Source organism: Labrus bergylta, chromosome 16, assembly GCF_963930695.1.
Source record: "Labrus bergylta chromosome 16, fLabBer1.1, whole genome shotgun sequence".
NCBI classification, from domain to species: Eukaryota; Metazoa; Chordata; class Actinopteri; order Labriformes; family Labridae; genus Labrus; species Labrus bergylta.
Window position 1 is genome coordinate 7332808 of NC_089210.1, and position 26864 is coordinate 7359671.

The window sequence follows — 26864 nt, forward strand, 5'->3', positions numbered from 1 at the left end:
GATGTATTTATACTTCAGGCTTTTAAGTGTAAAAAACAAGTTAAGTGAAAAAACTTAAACCTGAAAGGTGAAACTTGCAAGTGGGGAATGGTTTAGCCTGCAGTGTAAGCTTTTGCAGGGCTTATTTCTGGGGGGAAAATAAGGCAAAAGAGAGGGAAAAAACTAAAATGTTCTACTCTTATCTTGATATATTGGTGGTTTGGTATTTTAACGCATGATTATAGAGACTAATCATCAACCTCCACTTACTGTCGTAAATGATGAACTTGTTAATGAGGAGGAGCTGTTGTCTGTTGTCTGCATTCAGCTGTCAGGTATTCAGCGGGTATCACCTCGTCTTCACAGCTACAATGGGATTTCAGTCCCTCTGTCACTCCTGTCTAAATACCCACAACGCAATCTGTGTGTGTGTGTGTGTGTGTGTGTGTGTGTGTGTGTGTGTGTGTTTCAAAAGAGAAAGAGAGAGAGAGTAAGAAGTGAACATGCCTGAAATTCAAAGACTGTGATGTTTCATTCATTATGTTGTCAACATGAATAATAGATAGCTAATTGATATGCAGTACATCACACACACACACACACACACACACACACACACACACGCACGCACACACAGGCACACACAGGCACACACAGGCATCCATGTGGGATCGAATTCTGAACTAATATTTGTAAGCCTCAGCTGTCATTTCATATTCAAATATATCACAAGAGAAAAAAGAACAGGAGACACAGTGTCAAGCGAGACAGAATGATCAAAAGCTGGAATAAAACAACACACATTCACACACACACAATACACTGCAGAGCCCAAAAACTGTACTTCTGTCTCAATCATTTTCTATAGTTTTTGCTCACTGTCGTTTTAAAACCTTCACTTCATCCTATTCAGCGCAGTTGCCAAACTCCCCCTATACACAATATTAAAACAGCAGCCAAAAAGCTCAAATGGCTATTTATGTCGTAGCGGTTGCAAATAGTTGTCATAGGGAAATTTACAGATTATCATTTCAGCTCTTATCTGATCAAACAACTTAAAAGACAATGGACAGTAAAAATAGAGAGAAATCGTGCCATATTCTAAACCAGGGATGGGCAACTTCGTTCACAGCAAGGGGCCACATTCATTTAATTCTGACTGCCAGAGGGGCCAAATTGTAGAATACAAAAACGATAACAGTCAATTATGTCTCAAATTTAACTCAACATACACCAGTGATCAAATATTATTACGGAAATATTTCTGGTTTTCATGATTTCATGGCAGATTTCGTCATGTTTTCTTCATGTTTTGATATATAAAAATTGACCTGAGGGCCACACTGAGGGTTGACGAGGGCCGCATGTGGCCCCCGGGCCGCCAGTTGCCCCACCCCTGTTCTAAACTATAACATAATATAAGATCATTCACCAGCTATCATTGTAGAACAGCTAACGTTAGCATTAAACTACAAGAGAGCAAAGGCGTAAAATTCTAAGCAAACTTTGATTGTAGCTGGCTAATCGTAAAGTTAGCCAATAAACTAGCTAACTTTAATGTAAGCTAGCTAAAGAACAACCACCGACGGAGACTGAAAACTGGGAATAGGCGTTTTTGTTTGTTTTCGGACAGTCCCTAAATGTTTAAGTGGCATTATCAGAGTCAAAATAGCCTAACTAGTAAATTTGAGTCACTGCTTCTTCTTTACCCCTCTTAGCATAGAAAACACTGAATCATGCTGTTGGAAAGAAAGGACTTAAAAGCAAACAATACTATCAACGAGATGATTAATTACATCTTTCTTTTTTTTTCTTTCGGCTATGTCAACACCGCTGTCGGTTATGTGTCAGTAAGCGATGCCAAAACTGCCTTTGCTTTCACCACTTCCACATGCAGGACAAGACTGGCAAAGAGATAAGACGTGGCCTACCGCATAAAACAAGCTTCTCGCAGGAGCTGTGAGAGCAAAATAAATAAATAAATATAATAAATTCAACCACAGAGATGATGGGAACAGAGGATGTGAGGAGGACGTTGCATCAGATCAACCACAACGAGCAAAAACAAAAAAAAAAATGTGTTAATGCAACCAAGAGCTGAGGAGCACTGTTAAGATGTGGTTGATATTTCTTGTTAGGTTCATGCCTATTTTGTGAGCCATGATGACATTATTTGCAGTAATTTGAGCCATTTAAATTGTAAAAAAAAACATTACAGCAGGTTTAATGTTCTGAAAGAAGAGTGGTGTCAATCTCATCGACTAAATAAAACGCCTCAAACACATTTCCGCATCGTATTTTTGAGCAGGGAGAAAATAACAAGAAACATTTCCCGGAAGAGTAATTTTAGTGAAATGGCTAACAGAACGACAGAAAAAGAAAGACGGAAACATGAGCCGCAGAGCTACTAAGGAAATAAAATTCAAGAAAACTCTTCTTTTTTTTCTTGGTGACAAAACACAGTTGAAGGACAAACACCGTCTTCTCAAAGTCTGAGAGCAGACTGCAGTCTGAATAACAACCCTTTCAAACACTTTGTGCTCTGTGTGCATTTGAACGCCCCCTCACTTAGATACCTGTCTCCTGGGAAACTGGTGTGTGCGGACCACTCACACCCCCACACACACACACACACACACAATAAAGGCACACTAACACACATACCCTCACACACACACACACACACCAAACACACGGTCGCCTGGAAAAGCTAAGGAGTAAACAATGAAAGAGATGTGGAGCAATACAACAGTAATGAGTTCAAACACTAACATACACACAGGTGCACACACACACACAAATACACACACACACACACACAAAAACACTTGTCTTACCTCCCTGTTCTGCAATGAAGCCTCAGCCAATAGAAAGCCTCTGCTCGTGTGATGCTGGCAAATCAGAACACAGCATGCTGACACTCCCACAGGAGGGTGTGTTGGGCGCCGCTGAGGTAGGATGGAGAGAGAGAGAGAGAGAGAGAGAGAGAGAGAGTGAGGAGAGTGTGTGCCAGTGTGTGTTTGTGAGGATGTGTAGAGGGCTTTCTGTGCTGGTGTACTGTATCGGTGTTTCTATATGTGCGTGAGTGCACGTGTGTGTGTGTGTGTGTGTGTGTGTGTGTGTGGCGGCTCCCAGCAGATTCTGGTGTTATGCTGATGTTGGTCCTTAGGGGGAAACAGGCGGCCGAACCCCTGACTGCTGCTCTCGCTGTGAAACAGGAACACACACACACTCAGCTCATGTCAGCAAAGATTTAATTACACATGCACTGCACACACAGGAATTCAAAAGCCACACACACACACACACACACACTCACACACACACACACACCAACACACACCTTTGCCAGCTCTTTGAGGGCAGAGTCATGAACGGTCAGCAGTGGAAAATGTGTCTCCTGCGGTCAGCTCTGCAGAGGATGCTGAACTTTCCTCCATTTTATCACAACCAGCAGCTTCATTACTGAGCTGCCAAAATGGAGGTCTGATGGAGTCCACTGTTGATTAAAGGGGCAGTCCACACAAACTGAACCCAGGCACACAAACACCATGAGAGCAGCCCATTTGGATTGAGTGAGCTGCTAACTCTGGCCATGCTGAAAACTGCTTTAGGCTAGACGAAGAGGTGGAGGAGAAAAGGGGAACTTGAAATTAGAATCCAATATTCAATGTGTGTTGCTCAAAACTGAGGACAGGTTTTTGTTTTCTGGCAAAGAGTTGGAAGGAAAGATTGATTCCATCCTATTGTACCTAATGAAACCCTAGCTAGCAAGGTTAGTTTAGTTAAGCACGAAGACCAAGTGTACATTTTATACAGATTTTGAGCTACACAACTCAATAGGTATCCTAGAATGACATAATTCATCTTAAGAGTGAGTCAAATATATTTTAATAGGTCCCCTTTAACGCTTCTTTTTCCTTTTGTCATGGGGTTTTAATGTATTTGATGTGTGAAGATCCTTGAATTGTCTTGTTGCTGAAGTTTGCTCTAAAAAATAAACTTTCCCTGGCTTTCCTAAATTATCTATACACATCATGTAAGACTTTCTAAAATGTAAATTGTAAGAAAACTGTTTTTGATTTTCAGTAAATGTGACTTAAGTGAATATAACATGAGAGGAAAGGAAATCAAAGATGTGTTCACACAAGAGACCCACAGATTACATTTCATACAGTTCCATCTGTTTATTGATTAACTATAAAATATTGAGTTACTAAAACAATTTAAAAGAAACACTGATAAACGTGGTTGCCGTCTGTAAAAAAAAAAAAAGAAGGAAAAACAGTTCCTTACACATATAGTATAGGTTGACAGAATATATCCGCGTCAGATTTCTCTCTAAAATGTATTCTTTTTGCATTTTTACAAGATTAGACATGTGTACAAAGTATATTCTGATAGCTTTATTCACCTCTCGACAGTGAAGGATCATTTACAAAACTTAGATGATTTTTACTTTTTTATTTTCAAAATAATCTTTTTTTTTAAAAATCTGTAACAGGACGATAACGATACTGAATGAACAGCAGACGAAGAACCAGCCTCCAGTCCACCTCTCTCTCTCTCTCTCTCTCTCTCTCTCTCTCTCTCCCATTCTCTCTTATGCTCTCTCTCCCATTCCTTTCTCTCTCTCTTTCTAGCAGCTAGCTCCAAATGCCTGTCAGCAGTATTGCTTTAGAGGCCTGGACGATTGTTCAGAGAGGGGAAAAAAGGGAATTTAAAAAATAAAAAGAAGAGGGAAAACATGCAAACCAAAATACAGAGTAAAAAAATAAATCACAGCAAAAACAAACATTTTGAAGACAAGAAAAAAGTCAAACCAACGGTGATAAAAAAAAAAGAAAAAAGAGAGACAACATCAGGCTCTGAAACAAAATGACGAATGAAAATGAAGGCGCAGTGGGCGATGTGTGTTGGCGTGTGTGTGTTTGGACCCTGTTTGAAGGCCTAAGGCTGGGCTTTGGATGGAGATAAGGGGCAAATAGAGATTAGAAGGCAATAACACACACCTTTAACGGTTACAAAGGTGTGTAGGCGAGTGTGTGTTTGTGGTCATACCAGGGAATAAGAGAGTGATGTCTTTTCAGCCTCCCTCCCTCTCACACACACACACACACACACACACACACACACACACACACACACACACACACACACACACACACACACACACACACACACACACACACACACACACACACACACACACACACACACACACACACACACACACACACACACACACAAAGTGCTTGAGCAGCTCAAGGGGTAAACAAACATTCAGATGGGGGGCTTTCACAAGTTCACTTCTGTGAACAAGTGGAAAAAAAAAAAACAAAGTACCCATCACACGCCCACGCCGAGATCCTTTTTTCGGCCGACAGTCACACAAACTTTGAACTTTTTTCGACAAAATATGTTCCAGGCAGAAGCTTGAGCAGCAGGTGGGGGGGATATCAAATAACATTTTCTGGTGATCCACCGGATAATCTTAGAAAACAGCACATGTAGTCACTCTGTACCGTGTTAAAACTCTTTCAATAGAACTTTTTAGCAGCTTTTTTTTTTTAATCGAACATATCTTTACTGTGTGGCTTTTTTTGAGTTTTGAGTTTTAAGTGTTCTTAAATGATTTTCTGTCATTTTATCGTTAAAATGTTGAATTCTTGGGGTCATCCTCCAGTCATCACACTTCAGAGTGATTTAAAATATGATACATCCTCGAAAAACGATCCCAAAAGATTAGAAAACATGAAACCTGTTGAGTATCAACAAGACAATCCTCAGTCTCTGCAGCGAAGCCGAAAAGAGGGAAAGGTGGTAAAAGAAACATAAAAGAAGATCAACATGATAAACCAACGTATTAACTACGGTATTTGCAGAACTCCATATACTCTATAAGGATTCTGATACAATCTCTACACACCAAAGTGTAGCTAAGTGAGTTAAGGGCTCTGGAACGGACACGTTTACACGCTATATCATCAAGAAAAAGGCGTTCCCCGTGTCATGCAGACTGGGGAAAATACGGATCTTAAGATGCAGGGGGAAGGGGTGGGGGGCTTAACCGAGATTTGGCGAATCATCTTCATCGTAAGGCCGCCCAATCGCTTACCAATCCTGAGCATAACATTCAAAAGTTTCACCCTTTTTAAAAAAACAACACAAAAAAACAAAACAGTTCAAATGAGGCACGTAGAACAAATTATTCTGAAGCAGCTAAGAGAGGCGAAAGGTTGAAGAGTGACTTAACGGTAAGGTGTGTTTGTTTATCTGCCTCTAAGAAGGGGGGGGGGGGTTAGTGAATACTCTAGGAAGACGTATACAAAACTCCTGCACACAGAGTTTCCTCTGCAGGAGGAGCTCGATCAAAGTGCACTCATGTCTAAGGTGATTGTTGAGAGGGGGAGAAATCTGGCCCAAAAATAACAGGGTAAAATAAACATCCATTAAAACAGCAGAAGCAAAAAAACAAATACAAAAATACATTGAACACAGGACGTTTAGAGGTTGAAAACACTGCAGTGCTAAACGGAGCCAAATAAGTGTTAAAAATTGAATAATGTTTATGATCTAATCAGTGCTGGCAGCGTCATTACTGATGATCAGCGCCACGACCTTGGTGCATCCTGGACACACTGCAATGTTTAAAACCATCCCAAAACATAAAGGAAGAAGCCACCCTTTCAAGCTTCTACACGCTCAGTGATTAAAAAAAAAAGTGTTGTTGTTTATTTTCCTTGGGTGTCCTACATCATTACAATAAAAAGGTGTCCCGTGTTTCCCAGAAAAATAATTTGTGTCTCTGCCTCCTCTAGAATCCATCTTCCCTCAAGTTCGACAAAAAGGACAAATAATCAGCAGCTTTCTTGTTTTATAGTGTCTGAGTGTTCTTTTAAGGGTGGATTTTTCCTTGAAGACAAAACTCTGGGATGAAAACAGGAAGTGCTTTAAAAAGTACAAAAGTCCTTCCCCTCTCTCTTTAAGCCTGAGTCTCTGAGGGAGTAAGAAGTTTGAGTAGCATGCGGACATTTGTTTTTCCTGCACAAGTTAGGATTGTCTTGGGAAATTTTAGGAGGGGGGGGGGGGGGGGTTACATTTTCAGGAGAGTTTTAAGTGTTTTTTTTTTTTTTTTTGTTAGTTTTTGATTTTTTAAGTTAAGTGCTTTCGGTTGGAAGGAGGCTCCACCTCGCTCTCTTCGCTTCTCTGCGTCTCCTTTCTGTCTTGGCGTCTGTTGTCTGTCGCTCCTGCTGTTCTGTAGATACATTTATAGGACTGTCACATGACTAACATCACCATGGCAACATCATAATCACAACGTCACATCACCGGCGTGCATGTCTGTCTCTGTGGGCTCATCCAGAAACGGACGGAAAACGTGCTTCTCTCGCTCGCTCGCTCGCTCGCTCGCTCTCTCTCTCGTATCTTCTTTCACAGTTCATTAAAGCTTCTCGGCTGTTTTTAGAAAAAAGTACTCTGACATAAATCTATTACATGAAAATAAAACACTCAAGATTTTCCTCGATATAACTGTGTGTAGTACACGGAGGTGTGTATTTACATGTGTCTGTGCAGGTGTGAGTTTATGAAGGGTTTTTATTAGCATGTTAAAGGAAACTGAAGGGGCTCGTGTTTGCTCCGACGCTTTTCCCTCCGATGAACACAACAGGCAGGAGTTTGTTTGTGGACTTTGTGTGTGTGTGTGTGTGTGTGTGTGCGTGTGTGTGTGTGTGTGCAAACGTTTCAGGAAGAAGTGTTGTAATATCGTCTGTAGATTCTCCCGTCTCCGTAGTAGAAAATGTTTGTGACAGTCTGTCAGTGTGTGTCGTTGGTGTCGGAGCGGTTGAGTTTGTTGAGCTGTGAAAGATCCCTCATGAAAAATAAAAAAGACCCCCCCCCCCCCCCAGACTGGTTTTTTGAGAAGTCCACAGTCGAGGTCCTGATTTTGGTTTTTTCCCGGGTTCCTGCGTTTCGTTCAGCAGATCACCGGGACTCCGTCTGTGTTGAAGATCATGCCGGTGGTGGGTTCGTAGGTGCCGGCCAGGTAGTAGAGGTCCTCGCTGTCGGCGTAGCGGCGTGTGTGCGTCATCTGCTCGTACTCCTCCACGCTGACCACCAGGCACTTGTGGCTGACCGTCTGCACGTCGTTCTCGTCGCTGTGAGACGACTGGTACAGGGCCCGCTGTGACAGAGGCAGAGGAGTTTATAAAAAAACTTCATTCATCTATATTTGGCATTAAACATCTGCTTCTTCTCTGATCAAACTCGACATTTTACTGCAATGTCTTGTCATCTAAAATACCTGAAAACACAGACGGAATGTAGTGCAACAAAATCTAGAGCCAAAGATACAAAACCAGAGGACTTTATATAATCAGTGTTTATCATTTATTATTTTAATAGAGTAAAAAAAAGTGTATGTAGCTTCAAGGCAGGGTTGGGAAGTTTCTCTAGGTAGATTTTGGTTGAAATGGTCTTTAGGGTTAGCAGTTGTAAGCCTGTAAAAACTTCCACCAATGTCTGCTCCAAGGCACCAATCTGATGAACCAATCACTGCCTCCCTGCTCGCTCTCTACACCTTTTGTACACTAGAACACGCTCAAAGTGCGTCACAGATAACAGAGTTTACACTGTGAGTTTTGTCATGGCCCGTTGTGAGTAGTAAAATAGTCACTTTATTTTTCACATGTATTATGATTTAGTAGTTTCTACACAATGCCAGTGATGAGCACGCTCTCGAGGAGTAAATGGGGCGCACGCACTAACCATTAGGCTCCTGGTGGCGCCCGCTAATTAGCTTTTTTATATAAATATTTAATGCCCATTTCATTAATTTAACAAATTGCATTTCTTGTGATATTTTGGTACAGTCAACACATCTTAGAGTCTGCTTTGTGACTCCGTGTTGTCTAACCTCTACATTCAGGTACTTTGACAAATTAATTTTGGGTTTTAAACCGTGACGATCAGAGCTGATATACACAGGCAAATAAAATAAAAACATATAATAAATATAGTAGATTTATTCGTCACCTCCATGAAGTCTTTCCTCTGGATAGAAGAGTGCAGAGCTGCTGGTAGAGACTGACCACACATCTGATCCCAGTTCTGAAGAGAGAAGAAGTCTTAGCAAAACGCCTCAAATGTATCGCACAGGAAAACATGCTTTCAGTGTGAAACTTCATTCTGTGACTTAATGTTCACATGTAACTCTTACATTATTATTATCTTGCTTTTTTTTTTTTTTTTTTTTTTTGATGATACAGCAAAGATGAAAGGATTGTGGTGTGACTCTTGTAGTCATAAAACTGAATCAGATGATTCAGTTTTCATGAATCACATGTCCTGAAAAGTAATACTGGTTCAAACATGTTGTGAGCATGAACTGATCCGATGATCTGTTTAGTCACATGAAACTATTCAACAACTATGAACACGCGGCTGCATGTTTGCCAGATTATTCTTCAGATTTTCATGCGAGTCATGCGAGAAAATCTTGACTGTAAAAGGTGTGAAGCTGTTTTGAAATATGAACTCTAATTCGATCATTTCAAAGAAAATCAGCCTGAATACTGTGTATATTCAGAAGCTGTTTCAAAGCTCCTACCTTCTTGTCGGTGAGTTTCTTGCCGGGGTTCGTCTCCTCCGGATGATAAAACCAGTTGACCCTGACCACCATGTTGCTGCCCCACGACTCCCACATGCTCTGGATGCGGCCGATGAAGGGCAGGTTGGGCCGGCCGGCCGAGAGGAACACGGCACAGTCGCCGATCCGGATCATCTCTCTGCCTCGCACGATGGCCTTGTAGAAGAGCTTCTTAGCTTTTCCTTTCATACCGCGTCTCTGAGGGGAGCAGAAGAGGATCATCGCACAGTGTCAACACTTCAATCAAATGTATTTTATTTGTATCATGGCTTTAATTCACGACAGATGTTCTCTCTGAAAATAACTAAGCTGGTTTTCTCATTATTAAGGATTAATTTGATCCAGCTTGTTTTCACTGGATACTTTCTAAGTCGGAATAGAAAACAAAAACAACAGGCTGATCACTGAGAGGACAGCTGAAGAGAGACAGGAAACATTGGGAGGGGAGAGCGTGGGATGAAATGCAGCAAAGGGGCCGAGGTCGGATTTGAACCCTCCGTCCCAGCCGCTAAGCTATCGGCTTGTTTCACACGCTTTCATAACGCTGAGGACACGAGGATAAACACGTCGATATCTCGGAAAATTACGCGGAAATGACTTGCTATCACGGGACACTGGAGTAAATAAAAAGTAAGGATGAATGTCCGCTTAGGGCTTCCGTACTCACTCTATCAAAATATCAAACAACACATATTAAAAAAATTAAATAGGCTGTAGTCTTCCATGCGGGCGGCCCAGGTTTGAATCCCACCTGTGGCTCCTTTCCTGCATGTCATTCCCCCCTCTCTCTCTCTCTCTCTCTCTCTCTCTCTCTCTCTGATTTCCAACTCTATCCACTGTCCTATCTCTAAATCAAAGGCACAAAAAGCCCAAAATTAAATCTTTAAAAAATAAAAAAATTTGACCTTCATGTCTCTCACCTGTGTCGGTTTCCCAAACCACTTCCACAGCTGCCTGGCTGGGAGGAAGGCGGAGATTTTGGGCCGGTTCTCCACGCTGGGGAGCCTCTGACGCTTCGCGAGCTCCTTGGTTGTGGGGAGGTGAACGCCCTCTCTGCGCTTGGGTCTCCCCACTTTCCCCTCCCCTCCGCTGGGCTTCGGTTTGGGAGGCCGCCCCCTCTGTCCCGACCCCTTCCCCGTCGCTGGTTTTGCAGGTTTGGCCGGAGTATCGGGGGTCGGAGAGGATGAAGGGGAGGTAGAGCGTGAGGGTGGAGAAAGCTCTTCTTCGTCTTCTACTTTTAACTCCGCCTCCTTCTCCGTATCGTCACTCTCTTCCTCCTCCTCCTCCTCCTCCGGTCCTTCCTTCTGTTTCTCCTGCGCTGGAGCAGAGGAGGCGGGGGCCGGAGTAGGGGTCGGGGTCCTCTCTTCGTCCGAGCTGCAGGAGGAGTCATCGGTGGACGACGACGACGACGACGAAGACGACGACGACGAGGAGGAGGAACCGGAGCAGGATGAAGAGGAGGAGGAGCAGCTTGACGTGCACTTCTTCTTTTTCTTCATCTTCCCTTTCTTTCCTTCCTCCTCCGACTCGGAGCTGCTGCTGCTCTGAGACTCCTCCTTCACCTTCACCTTCCTCTCCTCTCGTTTCTCCGGCGGCTTCCTCTCTTCCTTTTTCACTTTCTCCTCCCTTGCCTCCACCTCTTGTCCTCTTCCTGCACCGCCACGACACTCCGCCTTCTCTTTAGCCAGCACGGAAGCTTTGTAGGAGGAGTCTTTCTCCGGAAGGACGGCCCCGTGATCTGGAGCTCTCGGTTTGGCCTTTAACAGCTTTTGATTGGCCGTGGCAATTGGGGTGTGGTCTCGCCTGACGCCCCGCCCCTCCAGCAGCATCAGAGCCTTCGTCTTCTTGGTTTTCGGGGAGGTGACGCCTTCGTGGTCCAGCTTCACCAGGGGCTCCGCCGACTTGCGCCTCACCAAAGAGCCCATGTCACTCTTCCCTGATCCAGATTTGGGTCTGGAGACGGAGGAGAGCTGCTCGGACGGAATCTTCAGTTTGGGTCTGGGGGCCGACGAGGAGGACAACGACGACGATGAAGGCCTGTGAGTCAGCGAGGAGGAAGGTTTGCCTGCAGGGAGCCTGGAGATGGAGCCGAGCCCAGAGCCGAGGCTGGGTCTGGAGCTGCTGTGGTGGTCCAAGGAGGGTTTGGTTTTGGAAGCAGAAGAGGGTCTGGGTAAGGATCCAGGTTTGGGTGCAGATGATGATGTCACCAAACTGGGTCTGGATATTGGCCTGTTATTAGACGGACTGACGCTGCTTAGGGTTTCTCTGCGCTGGTTGTTGTACGAGCTCAGGTTGGGCTCGCTGTACAGATCCACAGTCAGGACTTTCCCGTAGGTGTTTGGATAGAGGGACGGAGGGAGAGAGCGGGTCGGCTTAAGAGCTGGAGGCTGGGAGGAGCTAGACTTTCTGGGAACGAGGTTGGGCAGGGTGGGGCTACTTGTCGGGGTCGGGGCGGAGTTGGTGCGGCCCGGCTTTGCCTGCATGGTCGGCCGTGACGCTGGACGGGGCTTCTCGTTAGCTGCTTTCTGGACAGAGGAGGACCGGTCCTGAGAAGGTTTGGAAGCAGTCGGGGGTCTGTCGGCCGGCTGGATGGAGCAGGATGGAGGCTCAGATTTCTCATGGCTTTCTTGGATCATAGAGGTGTCTAGAAAAAAAAACAAGTAAAAAGGACACATTTGAAATCTGAATGGGTTTACTCCAGATGTGCTGACGTTTTCATTGCGTGGCTGCATGATTTCTTTATTTATTTTTTCATGTGGTTTGCAGCGCTCGACAAATGAAAACTGCTGATGCAGTCGAAACAAAGCCACTACTGCAAAATCAGACATTCACCGTTGCCATATATCATCACAGCTAAAGTAATCAACCCTGAGCTACAACAACAAAAAGTGTTTCATTAAACATGACGGCCGCGGTCCAATATGAGACGTTGGATGAAAGAGCCGTCTGAGCCTCGATCTATTTTAGTGCTGTTGTTCTTTAAAGACCACAAAGACTCGTCAAAACATGAGCAATGAAAGAAAAGTGAAGTTTAGCTCTTTAATGGTCTCTATGATATCTTTAAGTTAAAATCGGGGGAAGAAAGAAACAGCATGTAAGTACTTCTATTAATACATCAACACAAATCAAGTCCATTTGGAGCACTGAGCCAAATCATCTGAGTGAAATCTTTCTCCCTTTTGGACTATGTTTAGACAATTAATAAAAATAATAATAATACATTGAATTTGAAGAGTTCACTTGCATAAACAGATAAATGCCTTTCTGATAAGCGGCTTTCTGATCCAAAATCTGTTCTGGTGCAAAACCCGAACACATTTCTGCCATCAAATTCCCCCGATGCTAAAGAGTTAGCTAAGCTCAGACTCAGAGGTTAGTGTTTGTTAGTGGGATAAGCAGCTGGATGATAACAACACGTAGAAAGTGAAGTAATGACGGTAACTTGCACATTAAAAAAAAAAAAGAACTAATAAAGTCGTTGCAGAGCGATCGGGCTGAGTCGCTCACCTGGTTTAGGTTTGGGTTTGCGTCCAGGTTTTCCTTTGATCTTGGGAGCGCTCTCCTCCGGCTTCTTCCCCGCCTCTTTGCCTTCTTTGCTGCACTTGCGGACTCGCCGCCGAGAGCAGCTGGCCACAAGCAGGGCAGGGGACGGCTCCGCGCCTGCACACAAGCACAGAAGCACAGAAGACAGCGGGCTTTAAGTTTCTCTGAAGAACTCAACCTTTATGCTTTTCATGCTTTCATCTCGGGCTGCAGGGAATTTCAGCTATTCCAACAAGTGAAAAAAAAAAAAGAAAGGGAATAAAGGCCTGCCCTTAACTGTTACTGCAGAACAATCATTTGGACCAAGATGATCAGCTCTGTGTGCGTGTGTGCGTGTGTGTGTGTGTGTGTACTCTATACTGTTTATACAAAAATCAACAGTTTGGAAGCACTTTTCTTAGAAAAAGAGAAATATTTATATACTAGCTTCTCAAGGCTGAAATCAACGAAAGCTTTCCCAGAGAGAGAGGACTAATGTTGTTCTTTTAGGCAGAGTGTTTTTCTCTCTCCACCTAGAAGCCTTGTTCTTCACTCTATTTGATTTGAACCATGTGAAACCAGCTTTAGATCTTCATTTGCTTCATTTACATCTACATAAACATAGATACCACAGATGTTTACTTACTGTTTTGTTCTTTCCCATATCATTTAAATACCTTTACTTACAGACTCTGATTCCAGTAATATAAAAAAAACAAAAACATTTTATCTTTTTTAAACAGCTGCATACGATATACTTAGCCATTGCTCAGAACTCTGAAGAAATTCTAACCAAGAAACAAGCAGTGCTAAAGTTAGCGGTTGCTAATCTGACGATAGTGCGTGTGTGTGTGTGTGTGCTCACAGTGGATCTTGTAGTCTGGGGGCAGCAGCCTGATGTGGGAGAGGGGGATGCGTCCCGTGTCGCCATCGTCAAACTCCACCGTGATGAGGTCGTCATTCTCATCGATATCCGAACTCCCTGTTTGCAAAAAAAGCAAAAAAAAAGTAATCAAAAGATGTTTGACATGTACTTAAAAGCCACGTTGTTGTAATGCACATTTTATGGTTTTTATACATGTTTTATACAACCCTAAGCCTGCAAAGTGGAGTGGTATGAAGGTATGCTGTATGGCATTAGCAAAAAAAAACACAAAATCAAGATATTTGTGAAATATCGCTCAAACATCCAGAATCTGTTTGGGTTTCATGCTCTTGTTGTTATTATTTTAGGGGTGCTGAGATGGAATTTAGAGCTGCCATAGAACCCTGACTTAAAGTGACAGCTATCGTTGGGTTACATTAACTAGCAAATGTTAGGTAATTAGTCCCCACATTTACTTTAATGATTAAGTATTTCTAACCCAGTCACACCAAAAATACAAATAGCTGTCTGTACTTTTGTAGGTTTTCATTTGAGCTAATCTGAGGCTAATTTTGTAAAGTTTTCTGTCTGCTATGTGGTTGCTTTTTTTGCACAATAACTCTTGAGATTTGAGTGGAAAAAAAAGCATGAGCAGACTCTTCTTTACCGATGAGAACACTTGTTGAATTCTTATTACTCATTGCAGTAAATCTTGCTGACTGGAACAAGAACAGACCTTCAGCGGTTCATGTTTCTCTCACATCTCTCTGCCCCGCACACTGAACGGGCAAGCTCTGTTAGCTTCGTTCACGTTTGTTTGCGCTGCCAGCTACGATTAAACGGTAAACATGCGAGAGTAATAATGAATCATAACATGTAGGTGTTGGGTGTGTGCGTGTTTGCATGTTGCTGCCGTACCGTTGACAACAGTGCCGGGGTAGAGGCAGCGGTACTGCTGGCTCCAGTAGGCAGCGATGCGGGTGCCCTCTGGGAGGTAGCGCACGGACGGAGGCTTCACATCGATGATCTGCGCGCACACAAGGAAGAACTTTTAAGATGTCAACACAAAAACACAGCGTCCACCCTCCTCACGCTCAGGCAGAGATTATTTCAACAGGGGCCGACTTTGGATAAAACGCTTTTTCTAACGCCTGTTATGTCTCACAAACATACGTCACAAAAACCAGAGATGTAGAGGCTTTGGTAATCTGACTCACCGCCTCCTGCAGCAGTTGTTCCAAGCAGTAGATGTGCGGCCGGTTCCCTCTCTCCCCTTCCACCACCACGCTGTATCTGCACACAGATAAAATGTGAGAAAAGGGGTCACTGGGAGGTCAGGGACACAGCACTCAAATCTGATCTTTGTTATCCGTTTTGACGTGTGGCAGGCTGGGTATGTGTCGTCTTCAGTTTACAACCTCCACAATACTTTGGCTCTATGGAACATGTTGTCCACAGCAGAGCATCGGTAACACCCTCCTGTTTATTCTGAACACAGTTGAACTCTTTTGGTGTCTTTTAATTGAGCCAGTTTGATTTGAACGTCAACTTTGATTGGAATGTAAATATGAAGCTTCAGACAGCATCATGTTCGCAAAAAAAAAAAAGAGTTAGCCTGGCTCAGTCTAGATGGTAGCCTCCTTAACTTGTTTTGTCCTTTTAGGACAGCCTGTCGCTCAGGGTCTAGATGACTATAGATGACATGCACATTTATATTCCTGATTAGAACAGATATGAGCTGCTGATACCAGATTTTGTTTTTTGTTTTTTTAACCAGACTGTTAACATGTTTATTTCTCCTGCCAAAATGGACATTTTATTATGGTTGTTAAAGCGACTTTTGCAGCCGGCTTCAAGTGGACAGGTGAGGAAGTGCACCACAATTGTTTACTTTTGGTATTTGTAAGCAGTACACCTTTCCAACGTTTCATCGGTGTGTGACACTTCCTCCTGTTCAGTTGAAAATCCCTGCTCTTTGTCTACTCACATGTCGGGGGAGTGCACGGTGTTCACATGTCCTGCATACAGCAGCTGGTCGTCCATGGGGATCAAAACTCTGAGACCGTCCACCAGAGAATCTTTATCCAACACGCACTGCACCGGAGCTAAAAACAAACACAAAACACATGTAATAGATGAGCCTCTCAGTGCTGAGTGTGTAGAGGAGGTGTTAGATTTTCGTCTGGTGTCTGTACCAGGTGTGGAGGAGCGCTCTGAAACACTCTTCCTGCACTGTGGAAGGAGTTCATCCTCGCTGAAGCTGCTGTCCTGGTTCGGCTCGAAGTCTTCGTCTGCCGCCATGCTCTCCATCAGCCGGCTCACCGCTCCTCTGGGCGGCTGCAGAAACACAAGAGGGCTTTCATCATTAACTACTAGTAATTATCCGTTTTTATTTCAATAAATTTGATCTGAAATTCACTTCAACGGAATGTACTTTAAAAACCCACAAACTAATTAGCTCAAGACATATATTCACACATTTTGAAAACACCAACTCATTCATCACACACACATGTATCCTTCAAATAAAGGTAAGGTAGTCTTTTTTCTTTTACTTAAACGACTATTAAAAGGGGAAACCTAATTGCCTGAAATGAGTTACTTAGTATCTAACAACCACGTACACGTTTCTTTCCTCCAACACTATTAATTATCCATTTAAAGGGGTAAAATTATCTTGTATCCTGAAATGTGTTCCTTCATGTCCCAAAAACGAATAAAAAATGATGATGTTGAAATGATCCTGCTACTTAAGGTCAATTAAAAGCGCAGTTACACACCACTTATCAACGTATTACAGCACTAATGCTGTTGAGTACACATTCTTCTTCCACCACCACAAAGAGCTGTGCACACACACACACACACTGTAGCCGCCTCGAGTGTTTCCAAAACAAACTCAAGTTGTGGCTGCTGGCAGATGGAGTTTATTATTTTTTCTATCACTAACACGATAAAAGCAGATCTGAACAGAAGCTAACAGTTAGACTTTCAGGGTTTATTGTGTGTGTGTGTGTGTGTGTGTGTGTGTGTGTGTGTGTGCATGTGTTTGCAAGCCAGTCAGTAAGGCAGAGTGTGAGCGTGCCAATGCAGCGCTAATAAACTGAAAGATTCTGGTCTTGTCCTTAACCAGGGTAATTAAGTTCACATCTATAATGGTTCTGCAGCTGATCCATCATCCCACTGACCTCTCTGGTCTTGGTTTTAGCTTTCGGTTGGCTCTTGAGTGCCGGGCTGAGGCTCAGTGGCGCGGGGACGTCTGTGATTGGACTACACAGAGAGGATGGGCTCAGAGGCAGAGGAGAGTCCTTCAGCTTCTTTTTCTGAGTTTCACAACACACAGAAAGGTTTGCATATGAACCACTACACTGAGGATGTACCAGATAGATTTATGTCTTTAGACACACACACACACACACACACACACACACACACACACACACACTGAGGGTGGGACGCTGCCTGCAGTTGTCCTTTCTTGTCAGCAACACGACACAGACAGCAGGGGAGTGCTGCAGTGACTGAAGTAGTGGGAAACCCTGCTGGCACTCTGACACACACACTTAAACGCACACTCTCTCACACACACAGGGGTGTCAGGGGCATCGTGAGGGTAGCAGAGTTTAAGGAAGGAGGAGGAGGAGAGAAAAGGAGTAAGAGGGAAGAAAAAGGAAGATGTCAAAGAGAAGAGGAGATCAAAAACACCGCAGGCTCTTTGTTTTCGTCTCAGCTGGTGCATAACAACCCAATAAATTATTGACGTACTTTCACCACATCTTTCCCCTCTCTGCTGGGTGCAGTGGGTTTGGATTTGGAGGCGGGCTTCGGCGTGAGAGACGGGAGGCTGGAGGAGGAGGTAGAGGAGGACGAGGAGGAGCTCTGGCAGGTGGAAGAGGAGGAGCTCTGGCTGGTGGAAGACGGGGTCGGTGTGGACGTATGGCCGGCCGTGGTCGTGGCGTCGTGAAGGAAAATCCTCTCGCTGCGTCGCCTGTTCCACCCCTCATCCTCGCTGAAGCCCCACAGCCCGCTCGCGTTCAGGTCCAAGCTAAATCGCCGCGGGGAGCGCGTTGAGGGGCGGGGTTTGGGTAAGGGCTTGCGTTTGATTTCGTCTCTTTTTGTGGGGCTGGCCTGGTCGTTGCGGCGGGTCACGGGGGGCAACAGGGGGAGCTCAGGGGCGGAGCGTTTGCCGTGCATTAGAGAGGGGAACTTCCTCAGCCGCAAGTCCGACCCAGAGTCCGACCACTCGCACTCTGAAGACCCTGAGGTAAGAGAGCAGAGGGTCACGTAATGTTGTCACACACAAACACACACCGTACAGAATACAGGCCCCTCCCTAAAACATGCAGCCAGCAGTAAAGCCAGGTGTTAGATTCTCTGAAATCAATAACCCGGGAACAGGAGTATTGACCAAATTTCAAATCCATACATAATTTCAAGCCCGGATCGTTACACGCACCCTCGTGTGACAATTAGAAATAAATTAATATGTAGCCGTGAATCAATAACACAATCCTGGACAAATGGTCAGGCGGAGAACCCGCTCAACCGCAAAAAAACACAATAATGTGCTAAAAGCTGTCGGGGGGGAATCTGTGAGAAGAGTGTAAACAGGAACACACTCGCCTATAGAATGTGATGAGGAAAACCAAGATCACTGTGTTATCTATAATTCTCCAGGTATGTAATTGAATAAATGTTTTAGATTTTCTTTCATTCCAGCTACTTAAATGTCAAAAATATGTTCCTTTTTGAGAGTACACTGAATATATTTGAGTGGTGGAAAAAAAACAAGACATCTCGTTATGATCTTGTACGGAAGCCTGAAGAGGACACGCGTCCATACATTTCATTTATTCCCATTTATAGTGGGAGTTATCTCTGGTTGTTTTCTCAAAATATTAACTTATTTATCTTGTATCGTCAGGGAAACAAGCATTGAAAAAGTACGGTGGCTGGGAAGTGCAAAACAAAATTACAAATGTGAGACAAATTTACATTTTGAAAAACATTTTTACATTTTTAGGAAACACTTACACCAAGGAAAAAACACATTTACACTTTATAAAACAGATTTACAAGATGTGAAACACTTTTACAATCGATGAGACAAATTTACAAAACGTCAGAATCTTGACAAAATGGGAACGTACCAAATGTCGGAAGTGACCCGGTAGGAAGTGATCGAGTGAGGGGTCATTTTGTTTGTTTTGTTTTGTTTTTATTGCGGTACATTCCCTTTCCGTCAAGATTCTGTCGTTTGTAAATTTGTCTCAGCGATTGTGAAAGTGTTTCACATCTTGGCACATCAATTTTGTTTTGTCCTCGATAAGTGTTTTTGGTTTTGCAATTTTGTTTCATAAAATGTGAAAATGTTTTTCAAAATGTAAATTTGTCTCACATTTTGTGAAAGTGTTTAACACTTTGTAATTTTGCTTTGCACTTCCCAGCCACCGTACAATAGCCTTTCTATTGGGTCTTAACACTCACCCGCCCTGAAGAAGAAACTGGTCAGCATTTTTCTCCTGTTTGTGTTTGATTTTTATTGACATAAGCCCTCGTTTATTAAAGTCATATTTACATTATCCTTGTCTCTAAGCCAGTGTGCCTGAAGATATCCTTCCTTAAGTTTAAATGCATGTCTGCTTCGGGCTTCCGTAGATCAACTTTTTTTTAAACTTTTTTCTGACATTAGTGATCAAACATTTCATTAAGACGATTGAAGCCGGATTAATCAACCACTAATGCTCCAGCTTATTTACACAAGACACATTTGGATCTCTCTTGTGTTTGAGTTACCCAGAGTGCTCTGCAGGCTTCGGTGTTTACCATCGTGGAGAAGGCTTAACGGCGTGGAGCTGACAGGGAGCGCGCTCGCCGCAAACCTAGCCAGCAGACCCAGCCCGCTCTCCTCACAGGCGCCGTCATCGTCCGAATCTGTCTCGTCTTCCTCATCATCATCATCTTCCTCAGAGGTTTCTGAGTCAGAAGAGAGATTTTCAGCTCAGAGAGACATGTGACTGGAGAACGGGTCAGGGTTAAGAGGCCAAAAAAAACACTTCCTCGACACACAGACTGGACCGCGGAGACAAAGAATGCAAGACTGTCAAGATATCACTTCTTTTTTTTTTAAAGTACAACTACGCCTGAAATGAACACTGTAGAAAACAGAAATACAGTAGCCTAGATATTGTAATACCAGGCCATCTAAAACACACACACACACACACACACACACACACACAATCCCATTAATCTGTGTCTTACATGTAGGCTGAACAGACAAAAAAGTGGAAAGAGAATAAATCGACTGTCCAAACCACTGCAGCTTCCACTTGCACTTAAACGCTGTGTTGGCAAGATACAGCAGGAAGAATTGAGATTTACACACACTTACACACACACACACACACACACACACTAAGCCACACACACCGAAACACACACAAACAGAGTCTGGAACATTTCAGCTGAAGTGGACTCAGATGTATTTCATTATTTAAGAGGAAAAACATCAGAAACTGCACAACAAAACACACATTAACATGCTGCTGTTAGCTCTGTCTCGCTAGCAGTTAGCAGTTAGGTTCATGGCAGCAGAAGAGCAGGAGGAGCGTCTCCACAGGGGTTAGTGTTAACATCGAGGGTGGATACACAGTACAACACCTTTCAACCACTGGCTGGCATTCACTCGTATTGTTCTTTAGTCTTACTGTGGGGAAAAACTAGGTTGTTGTAAGTTAGCCACATTTCTCTTCAAGCAAATGAACAATACTCGGTGTAATTTGACGCTTCAGTCAAGTCAAAAAAAAAGTAGAATTTGAAGGTTTTTTTTTGACATATTGTACTGTGAATCCACTTTGTGTTAACGGCAGCAAGCAGAAGACAAAAGGAGGCAGGCACTGAGAGGACAGCCCTGTGAGGCCCCCTTGACATAATGTTCAAATGACGTTTGAGCCATCATGCTTGCACCCTCAGTCCCTTTCAAAGCCTCTTTCTTCAACTTTAAAAAAAAAAAAAACATGGGACAGGGGAGTAACCATGATTCTTATTAGAGAGCTTTAATTTGTGAGATCAATAAAAAAAAAAAAAAGTTTTATTCTGTGTGTTCAATTTCAGCATAGCCCATGTTAGCGGTCAATAAAGAATAGAGGGAGGGGCACTTCCTACTTACAGAGCAGGTGACAGGGGTGTGGCCTCAGACAGGGCAGGGGGGCAGCGCGGCGGCCTAGCCAGTAGCGTAGCTTGGCCTTAACGCGGTCAAGCTTAAGCAGAGCTTTAGCCACGGCAGCGGAGACTAGCCGTAGCGAGGTAGCGCTAGTCAAGCTTCTGTAAATGTTGCAGCGGCACAAGCACATGGAACAGGAACAAGAGACACTCAAAGCATCATGGGTAGGAGCAGGAGGTGGGGGGGGGGGGAGGGGGGGGTGAAGGTGAGAAGACAGAGCAAGGTGTTTCTGAGAGCAACGTAAAAGGGGAGAAGGGTTATTTGAAGGTTTAGTAGACACACAGGAGGAGCTCTATTGTCCAAATATCCCCAAAAATCCAAGATTTAAAAGTTTGAATTGAGCTCTAGTGCTTTTATATCAACAAAAATAAACTGGACCACATCATCAAAAAAACAAACACTTAATTGGATTTGAGTTAACCAAACGATGCTTCAAATGAGAGTTATTTGTCTTTACTTACTTGCCAGGTTACATTCAGCTCTGTGTTCTCTGAACTAATCGCTTGCATGTGTTTCAGTTTACCCAAATGTGAACCTTAACCTGAGGAGCGTTTTTCTCTGGAGGGATATTTGACAAACAGAGCAGCCTAAAGGATGTGTGAGGTGCTGCTGGACAGATCGAGACAGACAGACAGATGAAGCAGACACAAGGACCACAGCGCTTCACTTTCTGTGCCAATCAAATTAACACCTTTAATAAATCTTATAGGTACCAAAAAAACTGCAATACAACTTTTATGAAAAAAATCTCACAATTCACACAAATAGTCAATGTACAAATGCTACAAATTTGCAATCCAGGCAATAAAAAAACACCATAGAAATAGGTCAATCGTTTTTTTTTTTTTTTTTTTTTTTTTTTTTTAAAAAGGCAGCTTTGCAGAAAAGCAATAGAGGTAGGGACGGTCGAGCTAACGCACAGTCTGAGAGAAGATGCCATAGCGAAAATGAAAACAAAGACACAAGCTGTGACAAGGCTCAGACACACACTTCTGTTTGACTCTACAGCGTGGGGCGGGGTCAGGGGGAGCGGGAGGGGGAGCGGGAGCGGGGGGGGGGGGGGGGGTGCTGTGAGATTTGGTCAGTAACCTTGGTCGAAGGAGTCGTCAGAGGAGCTGAGGCCAGCTTCCTCCAGCAGCAGCGATAAGTGCTTGTGTTTCTTCTTCTGAGACTTCTGCCTGGACAGCAGGGAGGTTGGCGAAGACTCAGGCCGCCTCTTCCTGTTCGGGTCTCCGTGTGGATGCGTCCCTGAAAGAGAGGGCCAGCCCCCTCGGGCAGAATTGTGCTCCTCTGAATCTGAGTCTGGTGCAGAAAAGGTTTGGTTAGTGATGGAAATCCTTAACGGAGACTAATCTTCAGATTTAACCTAAACTCACTTATTCTGATTTAAGATCAACCTAACTTGAAGTTCACATACGTTCGACCCTGCCATCGAGTGCAGACATGAACGTTTAAAAAAAGGATAAATAAAAGAATAAATATTTGTCATTAACTAGCCTCAAATGTATGTTTAAAACACATTTATGATCTGTGTTATTGTCTACTAACTTTGTCACATGGATTTTGAAAAAGATCTCTAAACAAAAGGTTACAAAATTCTTCATCAGGAAACTCAAAGAGTGTTTGTCAACTTTAAGAGGATTTGTCTTGACAAAAAAACTCTGCAGCTGAGGACAAATGAATGTTTTGGCTGCGTCTGAAGAATGACTTTGACTCAATTAGTTTGCATCGGGAAGTGCGAGATACAAAGCTGTCGTATCAAGATTGTTGCTCATTGTTGTGTACTCACTGTTGGAGCAGCTGCTGAGCTCTGACCTCATCGGAGAGAACAGAGCAGTCTTCTTCTGACCTTTCAGCTTTCGGACGTTCTCCGAAGACGAAGGAGAAGGAGCCTTGGCGGCAATCTTGTGTTTCCCCGCCTTGGCGGACGAATGGACGCTGCGCTCCTTCATCCGACTCTCCGTCGACTTGCCTTTGGACTTGTCCGACTTCGAGCTGGAGGAGAGCTTGCGAGGCACGTTCAGCGAGCTGAGCTGCGAGAGGGAGAGTGCTCTGTTGAGGTCTGACGCCAGCTGCTCTTGCTCACACAAGTGGCCGTGCTTCGACTTCAAAACCTGACCACCAGTGAAAAAAAAGAAATATTAGTAAATTGGATTAAAAAAAACAACACTATGATAAAATATGGACCTGAAAAAGGCCTACCTCCAAAGCATTACTGGTTGACGGCTCCTGGTCGTTCCAGCTCTTCTTCTTCTTCTTCTTTTTCTTTTTCACCTTCACTCCTACACTTCCCGTCTCGGTGTCCTCTTCTTCTCGGGACAGCCCGAACCTTTTCCTCTGTCCATCCCCAGCTTCAGAGTCCTCAGAGTATTGCACTGTCCTACTGACCCTGAGACGAAAGAATATTTTCACTGTGTTGCACACGCAAAAAAAAAAAAAAAGACCATGCAATAAGAAACACTTGGAAGAAATGGTCGAAATTGGGGAAAAAAAAAATCTCACTCACTTTGCAGGCCTGCTTTCCAGCTTGGGGGGTGTGGTTAGGTGTTTTCTCTTCCTGGGTCGTCCTCTGCCCCGTCTGGTCAGACTCCGCCTCTCATCCTCCTGTTGGTGCCGCTCACTGGAAGCACAAGAGTCAGGGGGAATGATTGAGTGCAACGTGAATTTCCAGGTAAAAGCAGCCATGTGAGAGCGTTAGGATTTACTCACCACTTGTCTGTGCGTCTCTGCAGCTTGCTCAGATCTCTCTGCTTCTCCTTGTACGTCTTCTGCAGCTCGGCTAGGCGGACGCGGTATTCCACCTCCACTGCGTCCATTACGTCCAGAGACATTTTACTGAAGAGCTGCAGAGAGCGAGAGAGAGAGAGGAAAAAAAAAACCAGTGAGGACATTTCACAAAAAAACTATGACACATGTTAACTTCTCTAGTGACTGTGACGTTTGTCTCCATCTTACCGGCTCCTCCTTCCTCTGCCTCCAGCTGTACTTCTTGTTGGGGTCCAGTGTTCTGGACAGGTCGATGTGGGACTGTTTCTCGATGGCCTCCAGCAAAATCTGTCTGCTCGCTTCCAGAAGACAGTCCAAACCCTCTAAAGTCAGATCTGAGTGGGATGCAGACGATAAATCAGAAAAAAAATAAGCATTCACAATATTCATAAGACTCGACTGTATTTGAGCTAGGTACCCTGAGAAATATGTCCATGCTGTCAATCAAACTTAATTGCCTCTTTTAAAATGACCATAACAACAACATTTTCAACATATCTTCTGGACTGGCTTCATTCCTTCCTGCTGTAACGCCTTCAAATGTACTCACCTTGCCCTTGGTTCATTTGCTCCATCTCCTTCTGGGCCATTTGGCTGAGCAGCGCCATCCCTTCCAGTGCCACCAGCTCCAAAGCACCCGTGCTGCTGCAGTCTAAGCCTAAAAGAGAATTTTCTATGTGTGGTAAGGGTGCCGGGGCGGGCGGCGTGCTGGGGTGCGCCTGGGCCATCTCACTGGCTGTCAGCAGCGCGAGCATCCCGGCCATGGGATCCTCTGGACTGATGAGCAAGGGGAGCCGGGAGTTGGCGTGGTGAGGAGGGTAAACAGGAGTTTCAGTGACACTTTCTTTCTGAACGGGAGTTTGCGAGTTGATGTGCGTGTCTGGCTGTTCTTGTTCACACCCACTGGATTGTACCAGCGGCAGAGCCGACTCCTCGCTGTCAGGGTCTGAAGCCATGCGGGGATATCGTTCTGGGTTCTTGTCTACCTCTGGTTTAGGCTCCTCTACGAGCAGAGGAGGCGGGGGGAAAGCTGCCTGACAGGAGTAAGATAAAACCTCCACTTTGATTTCACCTCTGTCCTTCTCCTCCTCCCTGTGTTCTTGAAGTCTTTCCGCCTGCTGCAGCGGAGCGCTCGGAACAAGCAGAGGTAGTGGTTGGGGAAGAAGGGGCTTCGGGGCGTCTCTCCCCCTGTCCTCGGCGGCCAGAGCTGGACTGAAGCCCCGCCGGAGAGGACTCCTCATGTCGAGGAGCTGCTGCTCGGGGATGGGCTCCTGCTTGAGGAAAGATGCCGTCTTTGAAGGCTCCAGTTGCTGTGGCTTGACGTCTGCGTCCAGCTGCCGTGGATGGAGGTGGGCTAAAGGAGGAGGGGCTGAAGGTGCGGGGGAGCGGGAGTGATGCGGTGGTAAAACCTCTGTGTTTGCTCCAGCGGGTGCTGGGATGTGATAAGGGGGGAAAGGCGAGCCAAATGGGGCAGTAATGGACTGGTAAGGGTAACTTGGAGAGAGATCTGTAGAGTGAAGAAGAGGAAACAGAAAATAGTGAACGACAGATCAATCTGACCAACAAGACCTCTGGAGCTTTTGCTGCCAGCCTCCTGTGAGACGATAATGTTCCTGCATTTCTCAGGTAGTCAACAAGCTGATAACACATCAGTCAGTAATTCAGCGTCTCTACACTTCTCATGCTAAGCTAACGCGAGCGTAAGCAGCCGTCTCACCAGAGTAGATCCCTTGAAACGCCGCCGAAGCCGACTTCTGCCCACACCTCTGCTCCCGCCGCCCCGCCTCGCCCTCCTCGGTCGCCTCCTGTTTAGGCCGCCGCGGCGAGGAGGGGGGCGGGGAGGCGGAGCGCGGGGAAGGCGGGTGAGGCAGGGGCATGGTCGACGGGCGCGACAACGCCCTCTGCCCGCCCTCCTCGGACTTCAGGGTGGTCACGGGCGAGGGGAGCAGCGGCGGCAGCGGCGTGAGGGAAGAGGACGACGGGGTTGGAGTGCGAGAGGGAGCGGGGTGCTTGCGGGGGTGCAGGATGGGCGACGGGGAATGGGACGATATGGAGGAGGGGCGGGGCTTTGGCTCGGCGTTCCGCTTGTCGGCTTTGTCTTCCATCTCCGGCCGGTGCTCGCTGGCCTTTAAACGCTCCTGAAAACACAGAGAAAGAGACAGTTCGGTGTAAGCTGTTTGGATGATGTGACAGATTCTTCTTCTTCAGGGTAAAAATATCACACTGTACTTGCTTTGTTTAGACTCCCTTCACTGGATGAATGACCTATTTATCCGACAATAAAGGATGTGCTAATAAAACTTTACAACACAACCAAACCATCAACTATCGCTCATGTAGTGTGTATGTGGTATATATATATATATATATTTGAAACAGAAAAATGCACGTGTCACTTCTGTGTTTTTTTTTTTTTTGGGGGGGGGGGGGGTTGACCTATAAACCAAAAAGTCCACTTACGACAAACTGTGCGTTCCTCTGCAGCTCGAGGACTTGCGCTGTGTGCTGTTGGATCATGAGCAGCTCCTGTTGTCGGAGCATCTGCTGCTGGGAGAGGAGCTGAAGCTGGGCCGCGTGCTGCAGCGAGCTGCTGGTGCCGTAAACCCCAGACCACACCGGGGCTCCACGCTCCAGAACGTCACCTCCTACAGAACAACACAGAATATTAAAAAAATAATAACCTACAGCTACCTAAACCCTTTATCTTTGACTTTTAGCGAATGTATTTACACTGTTGGCCTTTTTTACGTTTTCGCTCACTGCTTCAGCTGTTTGGCAATAAGCACATGATGATTCTGTAAGAACTACAACCTGTACTTTAGGCTGACTTCCTCTATCCATTTACAAGGTAGAGTAGA

General features: G+C 44.8%; 1 protein-coding gene across 4 annotated transcripts in view; it reads right to left on the minus strand.

The window, feature by feature from the left end:
- Positions 1-4146: 4146 nt before the first annotated feature.
- Positions 4147-26864, minus strand: part of tnrc18 (trinucleotide repeat containing 18) — a 52152-nt gene continuing 29434 nt past the window's right edge. For 2 of the 4 annotated variants that reach the window (XM_065964923.1, XM_020651309.3), the window contains exons 9-30: positions 26467-26651; positions 25724-26144; positions 24557-25513; positions 24196-24341; positions 23950-24083; positions 23747-23860; positions 23443-23629; positions 23030-23354; positions 22330-22542; positions 19812-19991; positions 17781-18274; positions 17204-17338; positions 16211-16352; positions 16003-16120; positions 15233-15308; positions 14934-15042; positions 14016-14132; positions 13136-13288; positions 10549-12272; positions 9590-9826; positions 9016-9090; positions 4147-8164 (exon numbers count right to left, since the gene is read on the minus strand). In XM_065964923.1, coding sequence (XP_065820995.1) covers positions 7958-8164; positions 9016-9090; positions 9590-9826; positions 10549-12272; positions 13136-13288; positions 14016-14132; positions 14934-15042; positions 15233-15308; positions 16003-16120; positions 16211-16352; positions 17204-17338; positions 17781-18274; positions 19812-19991; positions 22330-22542; positions 23030-23354; positions 23443-23629; positions 23747-23860; positions 23950-24083; positions 24196-24341; positions 24557-25513; positions 25724-26144; positions 26467-26651 — 6449 coding nt within the window. In that variant the 3' untranslated portion in view covers positions 4147-7957. The remainder of the gene's footprint in view (positions 8165-9015; positions 9091-9589; positions 9827-10548; positions 12273-13135; positions 13289-14015; positions 14133-14933; positions 15043-15232; positions 15309-16002; positions 16121-16210; positions 16353-17203; positions 17339-17780; positions 18275-19811; positions 19992-22329; positions 22543-23029; positions 23355-23442; positions 23630-23746; positions 23861-23949; positions 24084-24195; positions 24342-24556; positions 25514-25723; positions 26145-26466; positions 26652-26864) is intronic. The other 2 variants (XM_065964925.1, XM_065964926.1) reach the window with 2 other exon arrangements.